A 24,548-nucleotide genomic window follows, 5' to 3' on the forward strand; every position below is an offset into this window, starting at 1 on the left:
CGTGCCCACACAAAAAGTTGCAAATGGATGCTCACGGCGCCATTATTCACATTAACCAAAAAGTAGAAATGAGCCTGAAGCCCATCACCTGGGGGACGGATAAACAGAATGTGGTCTATCCACCCAGGGGACACTGCTCAGCTACAGAAAGGAAGGGGCTCTGGCACCGGCTCCGACACAGATGCTCCGGAAACGTTCTGCGAAGGGGAAGAGGCCAAAAGACCACATAGCGTGTGATTCCATGCGGTGGTTTCCTCTGTGTGGGGAGCAGGAGGGGTCAGCCCAGGTGCCTGCTCAGCCCTGGCTTTCTGGGCTGCCACCCGTAAGATCCTCAGATGCCCCTTGGTCCGGAAGGGCTGTACTTGTCTGGCAATGAAGTGACACCCTCCGGGATGTGGGTGGCAGGGTACCTGCCCCGGCTGCTTGAGGCTCGAAGAGTCCTGGGAATTGCCAGAGCGGGGCAGGCATCTGTGGGGGCCCATGGCCAGCCTCGGTGCCCAGGGCTGCCCCTGCCCTGTTTCTCCCAGCGTCTGCCTCTGGAAGGAAACCCTCCCCACACAAACTGGGATGGCCGTCCTCAGAGTATCACCACCCCGCTCTGTGGACCGACGGCAGGCTCAGAGAGGTGACCAGGCAGCCAGCGAGTCCTGGCGGGCTCAGAGGCCGGCTCTGGCTCCTCCCACCTGAGCGGCTGGCGTGTCCATAGCGTTGACTGCCGATGTGTGGTCTTTTCGATGGTGTGAGAGCAATATGCATTCAGTAGAAACCATACTTGAAGAATGTTGAACTTTGACCTTTTCCGGGCTAGCGCTGAGTGGTATGGCACTCTTGCACGAGCTATTCAACACTTTACTATAAAGTAGGCCCTGTGTTGGATGATTCCCCAGCTGCAGGCTAAGGCAGGTGTTCCGAGGGCCTAGACAGCAGAGGCTTATTCCTCCGCAGACTGGAGACCCCAGTCGGGATCGAGTGTGGGCGGGGCTGGTGCCGCCTGAGGCCTGGGGGCCTCGGCTTCTAGACGGCGTCTTCTCCCTGTGTCCTCACGTCATCTCCCCTCCGAGGGTGCCTCTGAGCCCAAATTGCTCCTGTCATTAGCTGTGTCGGATTAGGGCCCACCCTAACAACCTCTTTGCACCTTAATTATCCCTCTAAAGGTCCTGTCTCCAAACGTCACATTCTGAGGTCCCAGGGGCTAGGGCTCCAATATATGGATCTGGGGGCACACAGTTCAGCCCTCTGCAGACAGGCCTTTGCATGGCCTCCTAGGGCCCTCACTCTCCCTGCCCTCGTGCCGCGTCCGAGAGGAAGGGCGCGTGTGGCCAGCTCGGCTGTTTCCCTCTTCCTGCCCTTCCTGAGAGGAGGCTCCTTCAGGCTCTGGGGGACTGCTGGTGACGCCATGGCTCTACGTCTGTGGCTGTCACTCTGTGAGCGGAGCCCATTCGTGGCCGAGAGTGCCTTTGTCCTCCTGGGCTCCTGCCCCAGGACAGGAAAAATCACAGGGCTCTAACGCGGCAGGAGCTGCTGGGAGGGACCCCCGTGGCCTGGGGGGTCCCTGGGTCTGTGCCCCTGGGTCTGCCCTTCTCACAGGGCTGGGAACCTCCTCCGACTCACTGGGCTCACCTGGGGCTGGGGGGTTCAGCCTCCTGAAAGGCCCCCACACGAGGGCCTCGGGGTCCCGATGTGCTGGAAAGGTGTCTGAGCAGCCAGGGCCGCTGGAAGCTGCCCGAAAGGAGAGGCTTTGCTTGTCTTTAGCAAACAGCGTTGCTGCTGTTTGCAGCACTGTGCAGAATGTGAAGGAAACTGAGTCACTGGCATCATCCCATCAGTTCTGGTTTTATGCTTTTTTAGTGAGAAAGGAAGCCCCGACCTGTGTCACCAGGCCCCGTTCCTTCTCCAGCCTCCTTTGGGCTCACGATGCCCTCTGTCCCCAGCACCCCAGACAACCTTAGCTCAGAATGGGACGGGGCTCCCTTCAGCCCCATCCCCCGCACCGAGACAGTAACTACACCGGGACAGTCTGAGGTGTGCAGGTCACTAGGGGCCCTCGGCCAGTGCTGGCCTCTGGGGAGCCCTGGCAAGGTGGGAACCTCTGACTGGGGGGCCTCAGAGAACCGTCTGAAAGCCAGAGGCTCACTCCGCGTTAGAGAGGTGACCTGACTTGCACCAGGTCACACAGTCAGTGGCCCGGGGCAGCAGGCAAGTCCCCTCGCCTCCCGAGTTTTGCACTGATAAAACAGGACAGTTTTCTTGCAGAGCTGTTGTGGCAATGAAGGACGCCCAGAGCTCAGCACAGCTGTGCCCTTCCTGTCCAGGTGACAGGGCGAGGCTCAGGGACAAATGACTTTCCCAAGAGCACTTGGCTCAGAGACAGCAGGGCTGGCCTCCCGTTACCACGCCAACCCGGGCCAACCCAAGCCTCTGGAAAAGTCTCCGGGTCCTCTCCCTCGTGGTGGGGTCATCACGTTTCGCTGTGGAGGTTTCTTGCACGAAGCCCAGGGAATTAGGGGCTTTATTCCCTTGACACGTCCTGAGCTTTGTCAGTGATCACTGGCGTGGGGACAGCTAGCCTGTAGTCCATCTGGTCTGTCCCTGCAGTGAGCAGCTGGACCCATAGGACGCTGCGCAGGGGTTGGGAAAGTTGTGCACGTGGGAATGGGCTTGGGCACCCTGGCTGAATTTGGAGCAAGCACCTTCTGGAACCTGCCCCAGAAGGTAACACTCCTCCCAGTGCTTCTGGGTGGTGCCTCGCAGAGCAAAGTGGCCACACGGCAGGGGAGGATCCCAGAGAGCGGGGAGAGCCCAGGCAGGGCTGAGACCCCAGGGATAGAAGGCTGCAGCTTGGCAGCAGCTGTGGCAGGTGGGCCTGTGGTGGGTGGAGCCTGCAGTGGGCGGAGCTGAGGTGGGCGGGCCTGAAGAAGTCAGTTGGCTGCAGCTGCCTTAGACGCGGGGTGGGTAACTAGAGGGAGACAGACCAGGGATTGAATCCTGGCTCTGCCCCTACTGGCTGTGTGTCTTTAGGCTGGTTAGTTAACTTCTCTGAGCTCAGTTTCTAATTCTGCCAAATGAACATAAGCACATCTACCTCTTAGAATGGCTGTGAAGATTTGAAGCAAGATCACGCCAGACTTTGGGCATTTTCTTTTTGGGATCAAAATGGCAAGTGCCTCTTCTTGGGACTTCGGTAGTGGAGGAGTGGTTTTGCTGTCTCTGGGGAAGTCTGGAGTGAGTGTGCACAGAGGTGGGGAGGGACCAGGCATCACCCACTGATCCGCACTCCTGTCCTGTCTGCACCAGGCAGTCACTGTATGAGCCAAGAAAAAATGCATAAGGATGATCTTTAAACTGTTAATTGCTAGCCTCATAACACCTAACTTTTTGCTTGGTAGGCAAGTTTCAGACATCAGATCAGGAACAGTTTGAAACCTGGTATTTTTTCTGAGCGTTTTCTGCAGAGCAGGGAAGCTGCTATGATCTACGTTATGGGTCCCCAAACCTTTCAGAGAATGAAGACTCCGTTTTGAATTAACTCATGTTCCAATGGTTGTATTCAGATATCCATACTGCTTAAGAACATATTCAGTAACGAAAGCGACAGGGGATTTTGTGATACTTCCAAGCAAACCTGCACTTTAAAAAATTCCCTGAGCAGCTACATGAAGTGAAAGCCATCATCCTTGTATGTGCGACACAGACTAAGCAGCTTGTCTGCAGACAGTCACATGTGCAGGGTGCATGCACAGACCCGTGCAGAGTCTCCACAGTCCCCAGGTGGGGAAGCACCGATTTAGGCATGTCCCTAGACTCCGCGTGGAGGCGTGTGTGCGCGTGCTAGTGAAGCGGGGTCAGAGAGTGGGGAGGACATGGCCACCTGCAGGCCGGGGGAGCCTGGCTCTGGTCTGTGTGTGAATGATGGGAGCAGAGTTTTGCACAGTGGTGTTCTGGTGCCTCGGGTTATGGCTACGGCTGCATCCTGGTTTTCTGTGGCTGCACAACAAACCACTCACACCTCAGTGGCACGAAACAAACATTCTGTTACACTCACGGGTCCTGAGGGCCAGACATTCAGAAAGGGTGTGGGGCAGATGCTCATCTCCTTGCCATGATGTCTGTTTTCATCTGGGAGGGCCTAAAGGCTGGAGGTGGCTCTAGAGCTGGGCCAGAACCCCCAGGGGCATCTTTACCCATACGCCTGCTGGTTGGTGCTGGCCGCCAGCTGGGACCTCAGCGGCTGTTCAGCCAGAGCAGCTCCACGTGGCTTCCACGTGTAGTCCCTTCACGTGGGGTGGTTTGGGCTTCCTCACAGCATGGCTGCTGGGCTCCAAGAATGAGCGCCATAAGAAAGCCAGGCAGAAGTTTGTGGCATTTGGGGAGCTAGCTTGGAAGTGAGCTGGTATCAATATTGTCATAGTTTTGGTCGAGGTAGTCACAAAGGTCCACCCAGCCTCAAGGGGAGGGGCCTTAGATTGCACCACTTAATGTGAGAAGGGCCGGTGCCATTTGTATTAACAGAAGGGCACACTGATGGTTGCGTTGCCATCTTTGAAAACACAGCGTGCCACAGTGGTCTGATCGACAGCCTGAGAGGAGCTCAGAGAGAACAGACTTCTGGAAGGCCACAGTGGGGGATGCCGAAATGCAGGATCAGGTGATGCATGCTGTGGGAAGCGCGAAACAGACACATGCGCTAAAAGGGTGCGATTCGTTGTGATAGTGGCTCATCCTATTCACTGAGCGTCTCCTTGGTGACAGGCACTGGGCTGGCTGCTGGGCCCCAGGTGAGCCAGACAGGCATGGGCAGCCTCTTAAGAGGAGATGGACGTCAGAGGGCGTTCGGTGCAGCAGGTGGGCACCAGAGGACAGCAGTTCCTGCGCCCATCTGCCAATTACTGCCGACCCCTGGGCCAGCCCTAGGCAGGGCACCGAGGACCTGGGCTGGGTCAGACCCCAGGAGATTGTGGCCTGGGGCTGACAGCAGTGCCATGGCGGCATGTGGAGGTTGACCGGGAACATGGTGCATTTTCCCACGTTCAGTTCCATCTGGAAATGTTTGTGCACAAGTCTTGCATCCAATCTTAGGACCCCAAGATGGAATCGAGCTGATCGTGTCCTTGGGGAGCCACCGTCTGGCCACAGGCAGGTTGGGATCAAATGGGAGAAAGCAGAGTCTGTGCCCGCAGGGAGAGGCCAGGTCGCCTCGGGGGCGGCACTCCAGGAGTCCCTACAGTGTGCTCGTGCACTAATTGAAATAAAGTGGTGGCGCATCCTGGGAGGAAAGTGCCTGTGCTGGGGTTCCGGTGGTGCCGGCACCGTGAGCTTCCTGTGTGTGCCCATGTCTTTGTGTCCACGTCTGTCCCCTACCTCTGTGCCCATGCGTGCGAGTGGCCTGGGGATAGGGGATGCATCTGCCTCGCCGCTTGCAGGGACCCACCCAGTGCATCTTTGCCCAGCAGAGGGTCGCCATGTCTGGCCCATGGGGACAGTCAGAGAGACCCTCGGAGCCCCTTGCTGGGCCCAAGCTGTGAGGGTCTTGGCGAGAATGGGGCCGGCTCCATAACGCAGCGTCCTGGCTCATGGTTATAATTAGCCGTCAGCCCTTAAGTAGGTTAGGAAGGAAGCGCCCGAGTGTGATTTGGCATGATTTTCCAACAAGTAACGCTTGGGCAGGGCAGAGGGAGGCCTGGACCTAGCCTGAAACTGAGACACGACCTATAAAGTGACTACTGCAGGGCAGGGCGGACTCTACGGCACAGGTGGGGGTTGCAAACCCTCAAGAGGGCAGTTGGGTAGTGTGCATGAGAATTCCAAGTGCATGTACCTTGTGCCTTTAATTCCATGTTTAGAAAATTAGCCCAGAGAAGCCCCCGTGCCAGAGGGCAGAGCTAGCATGGGGTGCTCACGGCCACAGGCGCATGAGCCATGCTGTCTGCCTGCAGGGACTGGCTGAGCGCACCTTGGCACAGGACCAGGGCCATCCCTGGTGTCCCCCAGCACCAGGCCCTAGGGAGACACATCTCAGTCCTGGCCCCTGGCCCATGGGGGCTTCCAAGCCAGGGAAGGCAGGCAGGCCAGGGGATAGCAGCCACCCAGCAGCATAGCAGCCACCCAGCAGCACTGTGTTCAATGGAAGTGTGCTTGCTCCTGTCCTAGGAGGCACCTACCCACCCTCTGAGTTGCTGCCTCATGTCACCTCCTCCTGGAAGCCCTCTCTGCACATAGGTTCATCTCCCTGCAATGTCCCCAAAGAGTTGTCTGCTTGTCGTCATGGTCAGAAGGAAAAATCCAAAAGGCAGAGCTGGAACTGTGCATCCCGGAACCTGCCCTGGGAGAGCCGGAACCACAGGAGTGCACGTGTGCGTGCATGGTCTTAGAACACTTACAATTATTAGGATATTTCTGGGAAATCTGGAAACCCTAAACCAGTCATTTGCATGATACAAACAACAGAGCACTCCAAAATCGTCCTGGCAGACGGAGAGGGTTCCAGTGAGCACCCTGTGCTCTGGGCTGACCCTGGTGTTCCCCTGTGTGAGTCCTGAAGTGGCCCCATGTCTCAATATCAAGGTGGATTTACCTCCAGAGCAAACCCAGGAAGACAGGAGAACAACACCAACATGGGCCGTAGGTCTTGCTAAGCTGGGAACACCTGCTCCGGCTCCGGTGTTCACTGGGCCCCCAGAAGAGGATGGAACTAAACATAGATCCGTGGGCAGAGAGAGGAAATGAACAGTTGAAACAACCCCAAGGATCACGGATGAGGAGTCTTGCTGTCTCAGTGAAAGGTGGCTCGCTGGACGGGAGTGTGGCCCTCCCGTGCCCGGTCGGCCTGGCCTGCCCCTCCCCCTGCCGCCTGCCGGGCTGGGACGGTGCCCATGGGCACCTGTGTCCCTCTGGGGCCCGGCGCTGCCCTGCTCCTCTGTTGAACAAGTGAACAAACGATGTCCAGACCAGCAGGGGGCTGAACAGGCCCCGATGGGCCTTCGCCTAGCCCTGTGACCCTGTGTGAAATGGGGACGACCAACTGTTCCTATGGGTCGCGGACCAGGGAGAGAGTGCGCAGGGCCAGGACTGCATCTGTTTTGTCCACTTGGTGCCCCTAGGGCCTCGGCCAACTCAGGGCACAGAATAGGTCCTCAAACGTTGTTGGGTGAATGGGTGAATGAACGAACCGATACCTTGGTTGTTTTAGCACTTGGAATCGCGTGCGCTCTGGCCCAGGGGCGTAGTTTTGGCTTACAGAGCACAGTCATGGGACCTGCAGTGGTTTCCAACGGCACAGAGGCCATGAAGGATCGGGGCAGGTGCTCAGCCCCGAATGTGGGGCTGTGGCAGCAGGATGAGGGGCCTGAGCACACCTTGCACGGATCAGGGTCACCTGAAACACACGGGGCACGCAGCACATGCATGCGGTGTCTCCGTGGCCTCCTGGTTTGACGGCTGAGGGAAGACGTGGGGCCTGTGCTTGTGGCATCTGGGATGAAGGCAGGTGGTGGATTTCTGTGAACAAGGCGGGGAAGCTGCTGCCAGGTTAGGTCCGTGCCACCAGCGCGAAGAGGAGAGTGACGTGTTATGCGGGTTAACAGGCCAGAGCGGCTCCTCCAGCTCGCGGGGAGAGGGCGTGCGGGGTCCGAATGGTCAGAGTGAAGAAACCGAGGCGCCCACACATGGTTTCGCCTGGGTCTGGAGGCGCCCCTCCAGGGCACACAGCTGCGCTGAGAGCTGCCTCCACGTCGAGGGAGGCAGTGGCGTCTGTGGTGCAGCCAGCAGCAAGGCCTAGGGCGGGTCTGCGTGGGGCCGCTCAGAGCTTCGGGACTGGGTGCAGCTGGGCGAGGCTCCGGTGTGCAGAGGCCATGTGGAGGACCCTGCTGTCAGAGGCCACCACTGGGCCACCACGACCGCCGAATGTTGTGGCCAAGGACCCAGAGGGGCAGCTCCTGCCCTGCAACTCGGCCCTATGACTGCTCCCTGCACTGGCTGGGTCTCCAGTTCCACGTCTCATCTGACCCTCCCTGTGTCTTGGGAATAGTTGTCCTCGTTTTATAGATGAGCAAACTGAGGCTCCCAAGCGCCATGGGACCCGCCCAAGGTGGCATGGCTGGGAATTGGTGGCCCTTCAGTTCCTGCCCTCTGAGCACCCCACTTGCCACCCACCAAGCTGGACCCATTGAAGGCACACCCAGGACAACTGGTGGATGAGGCTCCTGTTGAAGCAAAGGTATGGCCCTCTGGGAACGCTAGGCCAGGGGCCAAAAACTAGGGCTATGGGACAAATAAAGTTTTATTGGAACATGGCCACACCCATTTGTTTACACATTGTCTACAGCTGCTTTTCAGAGCTGAATAGCTGTGGCAGAGACTACAAGGCATGCCAAGCCTGCAACATTCACTGTCTGGCCTTTCAGAGGAAACTCCGTGGACTCCCGCTCTGCACTGAGACCCAGAGAGGACCTCAGAGGGGTCATATTTCCGCTATCCAATGGCCGCTCCCTGCCCTGCACACCTGGCCTCTGAGCCCCAGGGGACACAGCTCACAGCTGTTGTCGGGAGCCACGGCAGGCCTTGCCCGAGCGGCTTTACCTACTTCAGTGGGTATTTGACATTCCTCCTAAGGCCAAGCCCCAATTTATAGATGTAAAAGCTGAGGCTCCGCAGGGTTAAGGCAGGCCTCTGAGCTCGCACAGCTGCCCCTGACAGCTGGTCCAAACCAGGTGGTGCGGGCTCCAGTCCCAGCTCCTGCAGGCCCAGGAGGCTGGTGGCAGAGCAGGGGTCCAGCCTGGAGGGGAGTAGGGGGCTGCCATGGTTTCCTGGAGGGCCGCGTCCCTTAGCAGCCACCATGCTTGCTGATCCTGCCGCGGCTCCCCAGCACGGGGGCTTCACTACCACGGGGGATTAGATAGCTGATTACAGCCCCTCGCACTTGACTCTTACCCCTTGAGTTTATGTTTTATGTGATTATCACAGCAGGGACCTGTTAGACTCAATTATTAGAGCTGATCTTGAAATTGTGACATGAACCTGCCACACTTGTGGTTAAGTCTTGGGGTGTGATTGTTCCTTTTTAAATGTTTATATTTTTTGATAGACTTTATTTCTTAGAGCAGTTTCTGGTTCACAGAAAGTACAGAGAAGTTCCTGTACACGTCCCCTCCCCACCCCCGGCTCCCTGTTATCAACGTCTTGCCCTGGTGTGGTTTGTTTGTTACAATTGATGAACCAATATTGACACGTGATTATCTGAAGTCTGCAGTTGACCTTGGGGCTCCCTCTTGGTGTTGGACATTCTCTGCTTTGGACAAATGCACAGTGACATGTGTCCACTGTTATATCATACAGAGCAGTGTCACTGCCCTAAACACCGTGTGCCCCACCTGTTCATCCCTCCCTCCCCCAGAGCCCTGGCAGCCACTGGTCTCTCTACTGCCTGCAGTTTGCCTTCCAGAATGCCGCAGAGTTCGAGTCACGCAGCATGGGCCTTCTCAGGCATGTTTCACCCAGGAATGCACATGTAAGCTTCCTCCGTGTCTTTCTGTGGCTTGATAGCTGCTTCTTTTTGTCAGTGAATAATATTCTGTTGTCTGGGTGTTCCCCAGTTTGTTCATCCATTCACCCTATGAAGGACATCTTGAAAGTTCTGTTGTTACTTTTATTTATTTATTTTCCATCTCCTCCTTCCCTAAAGTTCTCTTTTTAATGTAAAATCCATACACGGCAGGCTTTGGACCAGGTTCTGGAGGACCGAGGTGAATTTCACCTGGCCCCTCCTTCCAAGGCCTTTCTGGTCTGGGACGATTGACAGACAGGTGGCCAAGGCTATCCACCCACTCAGACCTTGTGCACAGGTGCATGCCACTCACAGCCAGGAAGTGGGGGAGGGGAGCCTGTCGGCCTGGGGGGAATCCCAGAGGACTTCACAGAGGCAGTGGCACAGGAGGTGACTCTTAAAGGAAGGTACAGAGAAACAAGGAGGGTCTTCCACGTGGAGGGAACAGCATGTGCAAAGGCCCAGAGGCACCAAAGAGCATGTGTCCTTGAACGGTGAGCAGGCTCGAGGGCAGGCACCAAGAAGGTGGGGTTCTGGGCACTGGAGCTGTCCAGAGAGGGCCATTTGGGACTTATACTCACTGAAGGGTGTGTGTTTAGGGGCACCACAGCGGCGTGACCTGCTACTGAATCAAGGAGAATGTCACTGACAAACAGACATGTTAACATTCAGTCTGCCATTCTGGAAAGGATGCAGTGGGTCAGGGCACATTGGTCCAAGCGACTGTTGGCATCGCTGACTGCTCTGGCCAACCCTGTGCTTTGTTAGCCCTGCGGTGCCACCTCCCTCCTGGAATCTGACTCCAGCTGGGCGCGGTTTCACAAGTCTCATGGGGGCGTCCCGTCCCTCTCTCCCAAATGCACGTTCCCTCTGCGCTCCGGAAGGCGGCTCTCCTCTCCGGAAGGACAGCCGTGGTCTGGTCCCTGGCGTGCACCAGGCCAACTCAGTGAGAGGCAGCCCAGGGGGCGTGGCAGGCTGGGCCTTGCGGTCGGACTGGCAGCCCCCACTCTGATGTCCGCGAACGAGTTGCTCAGAACAACCAAAGCCATTTTAAAAATAAAAGCGCTGGGCCCCTGAATCGCCAACTGTGCGTGGGCTCAGGAGTGCGCGTTGGAAGGGCCCGGCTTGCCTGTGCTCACCTCCCTCGCCTCAGTGTCCTCGCCTGTGGGAGAGGCCGCCATACTGCCTTGCAGGGGTGTCGAGGGGGAGAGTCCACACGTGCATTGCCCCGAGGACGGGGCCCAGTGCGCAGGAGGGCTCAAGATATGCCAGTTGTTAAAAGGAAGGAAACGGTTTCCTTTCCACTTGCTTTCCCAGCTGCCTGCTGCACACGGAGTGGGGCTGGCGCCAGGGACAGAGGGGAGTCAGTGCCCACCCCTGGCCCTGAGCAGCTGGGAGGGAGGGCAGAGGCCAGCGGCCCGAGGGGCGCCTTGTGCCTCAGCAGCTTTGCTCAGGACTAATCTGTTACTTGGAAAGACTGCTCCCATCAGCAGTTGTGCGCGCCCGGCCCGCTCCCGCAGACCTTCACGGCCAGCCCGCCCAGCTTCAGGGCGGAAGGAGTGTCTGTCTCTGGAGCACAGTCTGAGGGGGCTGGGTGGGCTGGCACGCGCCACCGATCAGCTCCCCACTCCCGCCCTGTCCTTGGGCTCGCCAAGCCCTGCCCTCCCACAGGCCCCTGGGCAGTGCTGGCCATCGGGGACTGCTGTCCCGTGCAGGGAAGCCAGCGCAGCAGCACAGGACAGCAGGCTGGGACAGCCCTCCCCGCACTGCCGCGAGCTCGCGGCCGCCCCTCCCGCCTCGGTCTGCTCACCTGCAGCACCGGCTCTGCGGAGGGGAGGCACTCTCTGGGGAGCACCTATCAGGGGATGAGGGCGCCCAAGAGGAGGCAAGCAGGGTTGTGCAGGTTTGCCATGGCCACCCTGGCCTCTCCTTGCATGCCTGTCCTTGCAATTTGGCCCATGCCAAATTGTCCTTGCAATTGTCCTTGCAAAAAAGCCCATGCTTCACATGCACAACATCCATCTACCTGTGGTCCAAAGGGGGCTGGAGGGGAAACCTGCGGAGGTGGCACGTGCGCCTGGACATCCTCGCCATGCAGTGTCGGCCTGCCACCACCAGAGGGCAGCACCTCTGCCACCAGCCCACAGCCCGGCCGGGCGCTGCGGGGACAGCTCCAGGACGGGCAGGATCCTGCAAGCACGTGGCTGCTCTTGCAGAACCTTTGCCCTCAGAGCCAAACATGTTTCCAGAAGCCTGGAAACTGGTGATGTCAGGCCATGTGTTCCCGAAAATAACGGTGGCTATTGTTTCTTGAGCACATATTGTTTGCTGGGCTGGTTGCTAGGCAAGCAGTTTTGTCCACAGTCCTGGTGTCCCTGGGGCCAGCGGGTGTGCACTGAGGACAGACGGGCAGATGGGCGGACAGATACACGGGCAGTTGGGAGTTTCGGCGACTCGCCGAGGGCACACCTGGGAGGCGAGGGCGTCAGACCCCACAGCCCAGCTGCCCGGACTCTGACCCTGCAGCTTTCCGGGCGCTGGGTTCGAGCAGCCTCCAGCAGTTCCAACACTCGCCTGACACGGGGAGATGAGCGTGTTCGTGCACCGCCAGCGGACGGGAGCCCCACGCCCCCACCCCGCGCTCTCTGACTGCGCCTCAGCCGCGGCCGAGTCCGGCGCGTCAGGCTCGGGGCCCCGCTGGCCGCGCCAAGTGCAGCGGGCGCAGGCCCCGCCGAGGCCTCCAGCCGCAACCCCAACGCCTGCTTTGCGCCCGAGCCTCGGGGCCACGCCCAAGAAAGCCTTGCCTGCACCTTCACCTGATATGGCAAGGTGGTTTTGCGATGGTTCTGTGTGCGAAAGGGGCGTGGACGGATGCTTAGCCCAGAGAGAGAAGTGCCACTTGGCCTCCAGGGCTGCGGCGGAAGCTCACAGGGCCCTTGCTGGACTCTGCACCATCCTGTTTGCTGTTTAGCGTCCCGGGCATCTGGCCCTGCAGGATTATCTTTTATGCCGTTCGCCTCCTTTCCTGCACCTGCTTCTCCAGGCTGACGCCTCACCTCGTCCCCAGACAGCTGCACCCAGCACCCTCGGGCCGGACCCCTGTCCTCAGGAGGCCTGTGTCACCAGGATGTCCCTTCTCTGTGCTGCTTCCTGTTCAAACCCCCGTCTCTGGGCAGGAGGACCTAGCAGAGGATGGGTGGCCAGATGGGTGGCTGCCAGGCCATTCGGGGCCGATGGTTACAGAGTCCTCGTTTGGCGCCCTGGGTTGTCAGGAGAGAGCAGTCTGCCTTCCTGGGAGTCTGGCACGCCACAGGCTGGTTTCCTGGCTGTGTGCTGCAGACAGGAGTGGGTTTCCTGGCCCGGGCGCGTAGCTGCAGGAGTGGGCCAGTTGTCTTCCTATGTGGTCTGGCCGCTGTCTGTGTATTCAGTCTCTCACATGATCACGTGGATGAACTCCACCGTCAGCGGACGGGGCCTGGGCTGCGAGAAAGCCCGCGCTGGGCATCTACTGTCATGGTTCTTGCTGCTGCTGGTGACTCTTGCCCCAAAACGAGGGGTGACCGGCAGAATGTAGGCAGGGAGGAGAGGGCTTGGCGCCCCAAGCCCTGCACCTGTGTCAGCAGCCTGTCTGAACTGTTGATGGCTGCATTAGTGCACAGCTGCTTATGGGAACAAACTCCCAAGTAGCAGCTTAGTCCTGAACAGAGCTGCGTCATCTTCCTTAGCTGCCGGAACAACTGACCCCACGCTTAGTGGATTGAAACGACACAAACGTACGGTCTTACAGTTCTCTGAGCTAAAACCAAGCTGTTGGCAGGGCCGGCTCCTTCTGGAGGGAGAGAACGTCTTGTCCTTGCCTCTTCCCGCTTCTGGAGGTGCCTGCGTGCCTGGGCTTGCTGCCCTTCCTCCTCCTCAAAGCCAGCAGCATGGTGTCTCTCTTTTTGCCACAGTCACGGCTCCCTCTGACCATGGCTGGGAACCCTCTTCTGATTTCAAGGACCCTGTGATTACACTGGGCCCAGCTAGGTAACCCAGAAGTCCTGAACTTAATCCCATATGCAGAGTTCCTTTTGCCATGTCTGGAAGCGTGTGCACAGGTCCAGGGATTAGGATGTGGACATCTCTGGGGCTGTTACTGTGCCGACCTCAGTCGCTGGCCACAGAACCTCCTGCCCACCCCACCCCTCTGCACCTTCCCTGGGCTCCGGGGGTCGTCTGTCCTTCTAGGCTGTTACTCTTCCAGCAGCACTTCCTGGGCATTAGCTGCCCCCACACCTGGCCCAAGGCTCCCTCGTGGGCACTGCTTGCTGTGTGTGTCCCGCACGCTGGGCCCTCCACCTGCATGGCAGGCCTCCCTGCCCAGCCTCCCCTGTGTCCAGCCCGCTTCTCCTCATGCTTACAAGCTTGAGGGGCTCCCTGGAGCTTCTCCCAATGCCAGCTGGGCCGCCAGGTTGTCATCCTTGCCCACCTGGCTGTCCCCACTGCCTGGCTGGGAGCCCTGGGGCAGACCTGAGGCTTCTGTGCGGGGGCCCGCATGCTGCGTGCTGCCTCCGTAGGCGCTCTCGGACGATGGGGATGAGGAGTGCATGGCCTTGCCCAGTCCCTGGCACCTGACAGTCGGGCTCTGTGACCATCTGTCCTGACTCGTCCATCCGCCCAGCTCCTCCTTGACCGTCTTACACCGTGGCCAGCTTTAAGGGGACAACAATATCCAGGCCAATGTCCCAGGACCCAGAGGGAATTTGAAACAAACTCCCAAGAGGAGCATGGCTATTGTACCTGCCGAGAGAGGACTCTGGTCCCTCCCCTGCTGCCGAAGGGCTGTGAGCTCCCGGGGGGGGGGGGGGCTTGCCTCTGAGACCCTGGAGGGTGGAGGCAGCGGGGTTGGCTCATCCTTCAGGAGGGGAGTTGCGGCCTCATCGCTGCGTCTGCGCATGCTCACGGAGGCAGGGCCCCCCACTGGATGGGGCTGCCACAGACAGGCGCCCGCACGGGGTTGACCGCACGGCCTTAGCCCCAGGCCGCTCACCTAGCCCGTTATCCGATTCCTGCCGGTCCCCGGGGAAAAGGGACACCTGTCCATCGGTGGGGCTTGTGCTGTGTGCTATGGGGCTTGCTGGGGGGCCCTGTGACCCCACACCCTTGGGCCTGGTCACGCCACTTTAACCCGCTTTCCTCTTCCCGCAGTGTCGCAGCCGCAGGCTGCTCACAGCGCCCTGGAGAAGCCGCCCGGCACGGCGGTCCTGTGCGACAGGTGCGGGGACGTGTGCAAGGGGGAGGCGCTGCGGGTGCAGAGCAGGTACTTCCACGTCAAGTGCTTCGTCTGCAAAGGTGAGTGGCTCTCGGCCCTCGGCCCGCTGCAGCAGCCCAGGGACAGTCCTGCCGCCTGGCTCTGCTCCGGCCTCCCGGGGGCAAGTCCAGACCCCCCGGAACATCCCTGGGAACCCCGGGTTAGGTCCGAGTCCAGAATTCACATCCAACAGTGTGGCTTTCAACGCAGCGTGTGTCGCCTGCGAGCGTGATGGAGGAATCTGCGGGGTGGGGAGGGTCAGAGGAAGAGAGCCCAGAACCACGGGGCTGTCCTCGAGGGAATTCCCACCCCGGGGCTGTCCTCGTGCAGGAATTCCGACCCCGGGGCTGTCCTTGAGAGGGAATTCTGACCCCGGGGCTGTCCTCGTGCAGGAATTCCAACCCCAGGGGCTGTCCTCGTGCAGGAATTCCGACCCCGGGGCTGTCCTCGTGCAGGAATTCCCACCCCAGGGTTGTCCTCCTGCGGGAATTCCGACCCCGGGGCTGTCCTCGAGAGGGAATTCCGACCCCGGGGCTGTCCTCGTGCAGGAATTCCGACCCCGGGGCTGTCCTCCTGTGGGAATTCCGATCCTGTAGCCAGAGCAGAGTGGCCACCTGGGCACCATAGCTAAGAAGGCAAATGGTCATTGTCGGCCATGTGAACTCAAGGTGTGGGGTACCCAGGACCTTCACTGGCCACAGGCACCCAGGCACCTCCGCCCAGACGGGCACAGAGCACATTACTGCTCACTCCAAATGAAAATCACTCTAATTTTTCTCTGGCTATAAAAATAATGTAAGTAACATACTAAATTCAAATGATACCAAAAAGGTGAGAAAAACTAAAACAAACACATCCCGCGCGAGCCCGCACCCCGGCGGCCCGCGTGAGGCTCTCTCCAGCCGCCCCCTGTGCTGAGGACGGCGCCTGCTCCGCTGTGCGCAAATGGGACCAAACGTATCTGCATGTGATTGTCTAAAAATATATGAAAATAGCATTTTTCTTATGCAAATCAAACCAGTGTGATGTATCTAAACCCAAAGAGTTTGTGGTTGTAAAGGAATCACATCGATGACGCTACAAATACCTCTCTGTGCCGCGCAGCATGGTCACAACCTGCTCTCCTGTGGGTTCCATTCCTGCCCTCCTGGGCTGTTTGCAGAGTCATGCCACCTCGGTGCAATGAGGGTGCACTTTTTTATGGGCAAACAAACTCAGGACACATGCCACAAGTAGATCGCAGAGTGACTCGATGTTCATCGGACAGTGCACGGCCCCTACTCTGTGACTGGGGCGCCTTCGTCCGCTCCACACGGGTCCCAGGAGGCCCCATGTGCGCCGGGCCTGGCCACGGCTGTTGGCTGTCCTGGGGTCCGAGAGGGTGAACCTTCAGCAGGCCGGTGGGGGACGGGTGTGTTGGGTGAGGTGTGCAGCACAATTTGAAAATTTGACTTTTTGTAGTAAAAACCATGTGCTGGGGGAGGGGGATGCCCACAGGGGAGGACTTGGAAGCTTCCAGAGAGGTCCTCACAAAGGAAGTGGCGTTTGGCTGTGACTTGCAGAGCGTAGAAAGCGCCTGTAGAAGACAGACGGGCGTCGGGGCGGGAGGGCATCTCGGTGCCAGCAGCCCGGCGGGGCGCGCGTTGCCTTCCGCAGCGGGGAGGCTGCGGCCTGCGGTGCTGGGCGCTCGTCCGGATTTTGATCGGTGCCTGCCTGAGGGGTGAACTGCGCGGGTTCCCGAGGAGGATGGGGGAGAGGGGCAGGGCAGCGGGGGACCCTGTCTCTGTCTTTGCCGGCCCTGTCCACTCCTCCACGTCCTGCCCAGGTCCTGTGTCGCGACTGTGATTGCGTGGAGGGTCCTGTGGTTTGAAAAGGGAACTCCTTTGCAGAAAGGGCAACACCCCAGAAATGGCCCTGGTGTGGCCGGGCTCTGGAGTAGAGCAGGGCCGGCACGGGGCCGGCGGGGCAGGCGACTCAGTGGAGACGGTGAGCTGTCCTGTTTCCTGCAGGGGTGGAAGCGCCCTGGTCCCTCCGGCTGAGGTGGGCCCACCCTGCCCCTCAGACACTGCAGCTCTGCCCATGGGCACGTCACTCGATGCCCTAGCGTCACCTGGATCCAGGGGTCCCCTGCGCATCCACAGCCTGGCTGGGCCCCTGGTGACTTTTCCCCACAGTGCCCCCTCTTCCCAGGCACCCCGGCCCGAGTCCTCATGATGGGGACCTGGGAAACCCCAGGACGGCTGCTTTGGAAGAATGATGACACGGACAACATGCACCTTGGCACATGCTGGGATTTGTTTTCTGGGAGCAGGTAGAGCAGGCACGAGCTGAGAGCGTGGACTTGGTGGCCTTTAGCACCTGCCGTCACCTGCCTTACCATGGTACTGGGCCCCCTACCATGGGCTGCAGAGCGAAGGGGGTGCTCAGTGCCAGGGAAGTCTTCCCTGAGGAGAAGGGGTGGCCACCGTCCTGGTCACTGTCCCTGCCTGTGCTAGGGAATTTCCCTCCCTGCAGCCTAAAGCATTTCTTCCTTTTCACGGTGGCTTCCCTGGGCGTTGCAGGATTTATCTGGTTTAATTTTCTCAACTCTCCATAAAGATACATTTGCTGTGTTTCTGAAAAGCAAAACCCATTAGAATGCTCTTTTTTAAAGCCTATTTTAAAAGACAACGTGGAAGTGAGCACTTTATTTAAAAGGATTTTCTGTAAACACGGACCTTAGGCATGCAATGAAATGCATCAGACTCCCAGAATGGAGTCTGTCACCTGGCATGACCCTGCGGGTTGGTTGGTGGCAGGAACTGGCCAGGTCCCCTCCCCACGGTGTCCTCTTGGGCAGGTCACTTCAGTCTTCTCCAATAGATGTGGGGATAACCGTAACCCCTTCCTAACCAGCCACACTCTGACCCAGGGCCTGAGATTCACGCTCCATCGGCTGCCCGAGGCAACTAGTGACTCAAGTGGTGGCAGGAGTCTGTGGACAGCCAGGCCCATCCCCAACGCCCACCATCACCCCACCCACAGTGGGGTATAGGAACTCACTCTGGGTCAGGCACAGTGGCTTACACCTTTAATCCTAGCACTCTGGGAGGCCGAGGCAGGAGGATCGCTCAAGGTCAGGAATTCGAAACCAGCCTGAGCAAAAGTGAGACCCCATCTCTACTAAAAATAGAAAAAATTAGCCAGATGTGGTGGCACATGCCTGTAGTCCCAGATACTTGGGAGGCTGAGGCAGGAGGATCACTTGAGCCCAGGAGTTTGAGGTTGCTGTGAACTAGGCTGACGCCATGGCACTCTAGCTGGGGCAAGAGAGTGAGACTCTGCCTCAAAAAAGAAAAAAAAAAGAAAAGAGAAAGAAAAAAATCGAAAAAAAGGAAAAGAAATAGAATCTTACTCTGTGCCAGGCGCCGCGCGGGCCCCGCGGCCGAGGCAGGGCCTCTGCCTCCACGCTTCCCCTGCTGAAGAGCCGTGTGGGCAGCTGGTTTCCTGCGCGCTTTAAAAGAAGCTGTGTCTGCTTATGCACGACAGCCACACAGCCTTGGGTTAATCTTCTATCTAGGCATTCATGGAAATGCAGCTTATAAATCACGGAGGTGCTTTCGGGGGAATTTAATAAAAGAGTCAGCTTACAGTGTCTTAAACAATGTGGATATTTATCACCTTAATGTGGAGTCTCAGGTAGCCCCCACCCCACCCCAGGGTTGGTTAATTTATCAACTCAGCAGGGTCATCAAAGACCTATTCTTCCTCCACTTCCCCTGACTGTTCCCTCTCCCTCATCTCATCTTCTGCACGTTAGCAGTGCCTCTCCTCGTGGGGTCATGATGGCTGCTGTGGCTCCAACACCACATCCTCACAAGGTGGCATCTAGCCTGGGAAGGGGCAGGGGAGATGTGCACGGCAAAGGGTCTTCTCCTCCCATGATCCTCCCTCTGAAGTGCCCCCAGCCTTCCCATGTGACTCATTGGCCAGAAATGGGTCACACGTCCCCCCCCACTGGCAAGGAGGAACAGGGGACTGGACTGTCAGTCTTGTTCATCCTCAGGTGGGCACATTACCAGCTGAACCAAGGCAGGGTCTGTTAGCAGGGAAGATGATTGTGTCTCAGTCTGATCCTGATTCAAGTGGTCCCACTGTGTTGGGGTCTTGCTACCCAGGCACTTGTTTGTGCCTCAGTTTACGTGGGAAAATCCATGAAAGAAATGACACATTAGTAAGTATCCTCTTGTCCCTGGCTTGGGCTCAGACCCAAGGGTTCTGGCACCCACAGCTAGGGTACATCTGAGGCACATTTCTTAACCCAGTTTTTCCAAGGGGAAGATTCAATCAACAACTATTGACTGAGCACCTACTGTGTGCCAGCGCTGATCTAGGTGCTTGGGACATGTCCTGAGTAAAACAGACATCCTGTCCTTGTGGAGACCAGTTCCGGTGCAGGGAGACAGACAGAAAACACTATTCAGAATAAACAAGCAAGGTAAGGCCGGTCAGGAGTGCCAGGGGAGTTACTATTTCCAACTGGGTGGTCAGGGTGGGCCTCGAGGAGGAGGTGACCTTTGAAGTGACCTTGGAAGGAGATGAGGGAGTTGGTTGTTCGCCCATGTGGGGGCAGAGTGTTCTAGCCAGAGGGAACAGCCAGTGTGGAGCCCCTGCGGCAGGTGTGGGAGCAGAAGGAGTCCCTCGTGGCTGGAGCAGAACGCTGAGGGCGAGGGCAGCACAGCCGTGCATCCCGGCGAGGACGGCGGCTGCGACACCCACGGGGAAGCCAGAGGAGCACCTGCTCCGTCGTGGTCTCGCGGTGGCTGGTGCTGCCCGGCAGGGAGGCCCACACAGGAGTCAGGAGAAGCATTCGGAGGCGGTTGCAGGAGCTCCGAGATGATGGCGGCTTGCACAGGGGTGAGGAGGCGTTCGATTCTGGGTTTATTTTGAAATCCAGCTGGCCCTGTCTTCATTACTGCAAAATGGGAATAAATGCACAATATAAATAGGTTGAACATATAGCACATAGTAGGTCCTTAAAAATGAAAATTGTTACCATTTTTATAAACAGCTTGAAATTTTCCCAGAAAGATGAAGCTGGTTCTCTTGACCCTCCTTGGGTGGCTGAGCTCTGCTTTTGGGATGTTGTCTATAAAACTGACCTGCTGCCTCCCTGCTTGCAATGCCCTGGAAACACTGCAGCAAGGAAAAGATGAGGCCAAGACCAAGTGTGACCTGGGGAAAGCAGGCCTTTTCTGGTCTGATTAGCAGCGGAACTTAGCAAGTCCACGATTTTCGCAAGAGCCAAGAAAGCAGGCAGGGAGGGAGGGGTGCGTGTCCAGGGAGGACAGCGTGAGTTGCCTGTAGCTTGGTAACGAGGGTGGAGCTGTCAGTGGGGACATGTCCATCCGGGACTATAAATAGCCACTTGCTCTAGGAAGCTGGGAGTGAGAGGGGGTGTTGCAACATGCCTGCATGCCTGCCTTCCTGGATGCCCAGGGGCGTTTGCGATAAACAGTTCCAAAGGAAGCCCCAGACAGCTGGGCCTCTGCCCCTGGCCCAGGGCACTCCTTGTTCTGCACAGCCTGGCCCAACCGGGTCTCATGATGGAGTTGTGACAGTCACAGCAGGAAGGGATGTCAGGTGACAGCTGCCCTGTTATTTACAGGAGGGGAGTCTAAGGCAGAGGCTGGGCCAAGCCGGGGCTGCAGCGACCGGCCGGCCCTGGAGCCACTCGCTCGGGATAAGGCCCCTGGAGTTCTCGGTTTCCCTGTGCGTTAGTGTTATTTGTCATCCCACCCATGAAGTAGAAACGTGTAGAGGAGAGAGTGGAAAACCTTCCCGCGTGGTTGCTGTTAGGGTTTGGGTATATATTCTTACAATCGTTTCCCTTGTATGAGTCTTTTTTAAAATGGGAAGCATGCTACATACCTGATTTTGTCCCCTAATTTATTTACTTCAAACTACTGTGTAAGCACTTTCCCCATCATATAGATTCTTCAACATCCATGGCAATATCTCCCCAAATTCCTTCAAGTGCGTAGCCATGGTAAGCTTAGTAATCATTCCTCCATTTGTGGACATGTACATCATTTCCAGCCAGACACAGGGCTAACCAGCTTTTTATACCCCATTCATTTATTTCTTACAACAACCATGCAAGATCAGTATTATAACTCTATTTCACAGGTGGGGATTCTGAGGTTCAGAGAGGTTAATTAACTTGCCCAGGTCACACAGCTGGGAAGAAGTGGGAGTGGAGAAGTCAGGGTGCCTGATTCTGAAGCCCAGGCATTTATTCACAGCATTATACCATAGTGATGCTGCAGAGAACACGTTGTGACTGAACTTCTGTGGCTATTCATGGTCACTTCCTTGGGATAGATCCCAGGAGAGGGACATGAGGTCAAAGGGCAGAACAGTTTCAACATTCTTTAGTGTTGGTGCTAAAGGATATTCCAGAAAATGGTACAAATTCTTCCCACTGTTTCCTGCCCTCCTGTTTCTCATAAATGACCCTAGTGTGTGCCCAAAAGACAGTGCTCAGTGTCACCCACCCTGCTCTGCCTCTCTCCAGTGTGTTTGCTAATTTGACATATTGCAAAATGTAATATAATAACAGTGTCTTGTCTTGACATGGGTTTCTAAAATTCCTAGGGAATTTGGACTTTTTCTTTTTAGCAGGCAGAGGTCTGGGTTTTGTCTGCCTTGCAGTGACCTCAGCATTCTCGGCAGCTGGCATCTGACCAGGTGTCTGCCAGAGAGTGGAGCGCTGGCCGGGACGCTGTCTTTGCTCCTGCTCCCACGGCTCTGCGACGCACGATGCCGCTTCAGTGGGGCACCAGAGCCACTGCCACATTCTTCTCCTGCAAGGAACAGCTGATGTCATCACCTCTTCATGAAGAATAGAAAAGTGGCCAGAGCCTGAGGGCCGTGACCGTGCCCCCTCAGGTGCTGTCTTGGTGCAGGTGGCATTTACATAAAATACTGTTAACTCTCCCAAGTAAGGTCCCACATAGTCTGTTCTTCCCGAGTCGGGATGCATTTGCTTGGTCTAAGACATGGTGCGAGATTAAACCAAGGGTTTGCCTGCTCAGACTGGGTGTTGAGGGGGAATTCAGAGCCCCCAGGACCGCGGCAGCTGCAGGCCTGGCTGGTGGCCGGCACGACTGAGGCTCGCATTGAGCCAGCTCACAGGGTGCTCGCCGGGGCCACCGGTACACCTTCGCAGTACGTCCTGTTGTCTAGACAAGGAGCTGGGATGCGAATCTAGGCAGCTACAGTGCCGGCTCTCAGCCGCTTGGCTTCATGTCTCATCTGGTCAGGAGAGCTGGCTTCTCTCTCCTTGGAGAAACAGAGGTGACTAAGTCCTGGGAATGAAGGCTGAGCAGCTGCCGTGTGGCTGTAACTGGTTGCAAGAGCGTGGTGACAGGTTTTGTACATGGATGTCAGTGGTCTTGCTTTGTCATTGGCATTCCACTGGCTCCTCTCAAAGGACGAGGCAATGGTTAAATTAAAAGGTCCCCAGATTTACATTATGCAGAGCTACAGCCTTTGCAAACTTCAGGTGTCAGCTTTAACATGTACCAGGGCTAGCTGGGTTTTTGGAACTCTGGCTTGAGGGCTGTGAGCTGCTCCACCCCGTCAGGACCCTGGGCTGACCAGGCCAGCAGGGCTGAGGCTGCAGGGGCTCCCTGTCTCTCCAGCAGGGAGGGGCTGCGGCCAGCCATAGGCTGCTGTCTCTGAAACCGCGCATAGCTCCCACGTGCCCCGGCACTGGAGGGGGAGCGTGTGGGGGCATGTGTGTGTGTTCTGGGACACCTGTTCAGGGCTTCTGAGCTGGCGGTAGCTGGCAGGCTGTCCCAAGGCTGGGTGCTCCGTTCCCCACCTGGCAGAGTTCCCTCGGGCCCTCCCCAGGGCTCTACAGCATCAGCCTCCCGGAGCAGGTGTTTGCCGGGGGACAGGGACAAGAATGATTGACATTCAGGTATCCGCAGGCTGTCGCAGTCCTGAGGAGCATCTGGACTTGTCCGCATCGTGGTGGAGGGCTGCGAGGACATGAAGACCAGAAGATTGGGGGTGGTTTGGGAAGCCCTGAGGCAGCCGGGTGGACCGAGCACGGGACCTCGCCTGTCCTCTCTCAGGCTCTGTCGCATAGTAGGCACTCAGGTTTTGCCCTCCCTCCCGATCTGCTGGCAGCGGCCCTCGGAGCTGGGCGGGGCTCCTGGGGCTTCCTTGTGGGGTCTCGGAGGCTTGGCGAGTGCCCAGCGAGGGGGGACTGGCCCTCTGGGTAGTCTGGTTCTCATGCTGGGTCAGTGCCCCTTCGCCAGACAAGGAAAGTTCACTGCCAGAGCCAGAGCGGAAGTCCGTCCACGGAGCCTGGCCCTCCGAGGGTTGAGCGAGGGCCCCGGGTTTGTGGCGAGGCCTGCGTCGGGCAGGGCGTGCGTGTGGAGGGCTCCCCTGGGGCTGGGGGCGAGGGACGGCCACCTCCATGGCTAACCGCCTCGCCGTCCTCTCCTCTCCCCCAGCGTGCGGCTGCGACCTGGCGGAGGGCGGCTTCTTCGTGCGGCAGGGCGAGTACATCTGCTCGCGGGACTACCAGAGGCTCTACGGCACCCGCTGCTTCAGCTGCGACCAGTTCATCGAGGGCGAGGTGGTGTCTGCGCTGGGCAAGACCTACCACCCCGACTGCTTCGTGTGCGCCGTCTGCCGGTGAGTGGGCGCCGCCGGCCTCCTGGAGCCCCAGCCTACCCACCTCCCTCCCTTCCTCTCCCCGGCTGGGCCTCTCCTGGCCTGTGGCCGCATCCCAGGGAGCGCCCTGAGCCCAGGGCTGTCTGATGCTCCCCGGTCCCGCGTGCCAGGCACAGAGCGGGGGCGCAGTGGGGACCGCTGCGAGGGGCTGGTCTCCTGGGCTGAGCCGGGGCTGGCAGGTGCCCTCCCACGTGCCTGGTTCCTCCCCCCTCCACAAACCCCTACTCCTTCCTCCCAAGGGAAATGTTCCATTTCTAGAAAACAAAGAATAAAGAAATGAAAAACAGGGTTTATTTTCTGCTCTGTTCTCCCTGTCTCACCACACCCAGTTTGCAGGGGACTCTTTCAGTGCTGTTTCCAAAGCAGTTCTCTATAGCTGCAGCATGTGCCCGAGACAGAAACGGAGCCTTTGTCAGGGGGTGCTGGGAGAGGGGGTGGCACCGACAAGGAACATCTCTGGCGGAAGCGTCACTGATGTCACTGCAGTGTGACTTGGGCCAGAGCTCTCCCAGGGATTATCTGAATGTTTGATCTTTGTGTACACAGCTTAGAGAAGAGGGCTGACATGATCACAGTGGGTTTGAACGAGCATCTCTGGATACGTCACTATTTTAAAAATAACAGCTGACAGCTCCGGCTGTGTTGAAGTAGCTGGGGCTGGACTCTTCCGCCCACACAAACAACTAGAAAACTGGACAAACCGTATGAAACGACTGTTTCCAGAGGTCAGAGCGCAGACAGCTCAGGACTAAGAGAAGGAAAAAGCAAAATGACCCCCGTGATCAGCAGGTCTGCCCGGAGGGAGGCAGTGTCTTGAAGGCCAGCGCGGGGACGGGAGCCCAGGCAGAGCGCGGCGCCCTCCCGGGGCAGGAGCACGGCGGGCGGCCGAGGCCGCGGGAAGAAGTGAGGCCAGAGTCCAGAGGGGAGAGGGCCGTGCAGAGCAAGAGCTGCGGAGATCCGCCCTGAGCGTCTGACCAAACACGGAGCCTC

General features: G+C 58.1%; 1 protein-coding gene and 1 long non-coding RNA gene across 13 annotated transcripts in view; one reads left to right on the forward strand and one right to left on the reverse strand.

Moving 5' to 3' along the window:
- The window catches only part of ABLIM2 (actin binding LIM protein family member 2), a 147,245-nt gene that overhangs the window by 27,137 nt on the left and 95,560 nt on the right, over window positions 1–24,548 (forward strand). For all 12 annotated transcript variants that reach the window (XR_012912438.1, XR_012912436.1, XR_012912432.1 and 9 more), the window contains exons 2-3: window positions 14,726–14,869; window positions 23,336–23,519. Coding sequence is in view for 3 of the 12 variants with exons in the window: in XM_075992932.1 (XP_075849047.1) it covers window positions 14,726–14,869; window positions 23,336–23,519 (328 nt within the window). In the remaining 9 variants the exon portion in view is untranslated. The remainder of the gene's footprint in view (window positions 1–14,725; window positions 14,870–23,335; window positions 23,520–24,548) is intronic.
- On the reverse strand, window positions 18,469–20,173 carry LOC142861072 (uncharacterized). The gene is made up of 2 exons (XR_012912430.1): window positions 19,864–20,173; window positions 18,469–19,782 (listed from the first exon to the last, which is right to left on the reverse strand). It is a non-coding gene; the product is annotated as an uncharacterized LOC142861072 (long non-coding RNA).

This window comes from Microcebus murinus, chromosome 16, assembly GCF_040939455.1.
Source record: "Microcebus murinus isolate Inina chromosome 16, M.murinus_Inina_mat1.0, whole genome shotgun sequence".
NCBI lineage: Eukaryota > Metazoa > Chordata > Mammalia > Primates > Cheirogaleidae > Microcebus > Microcebus murinus.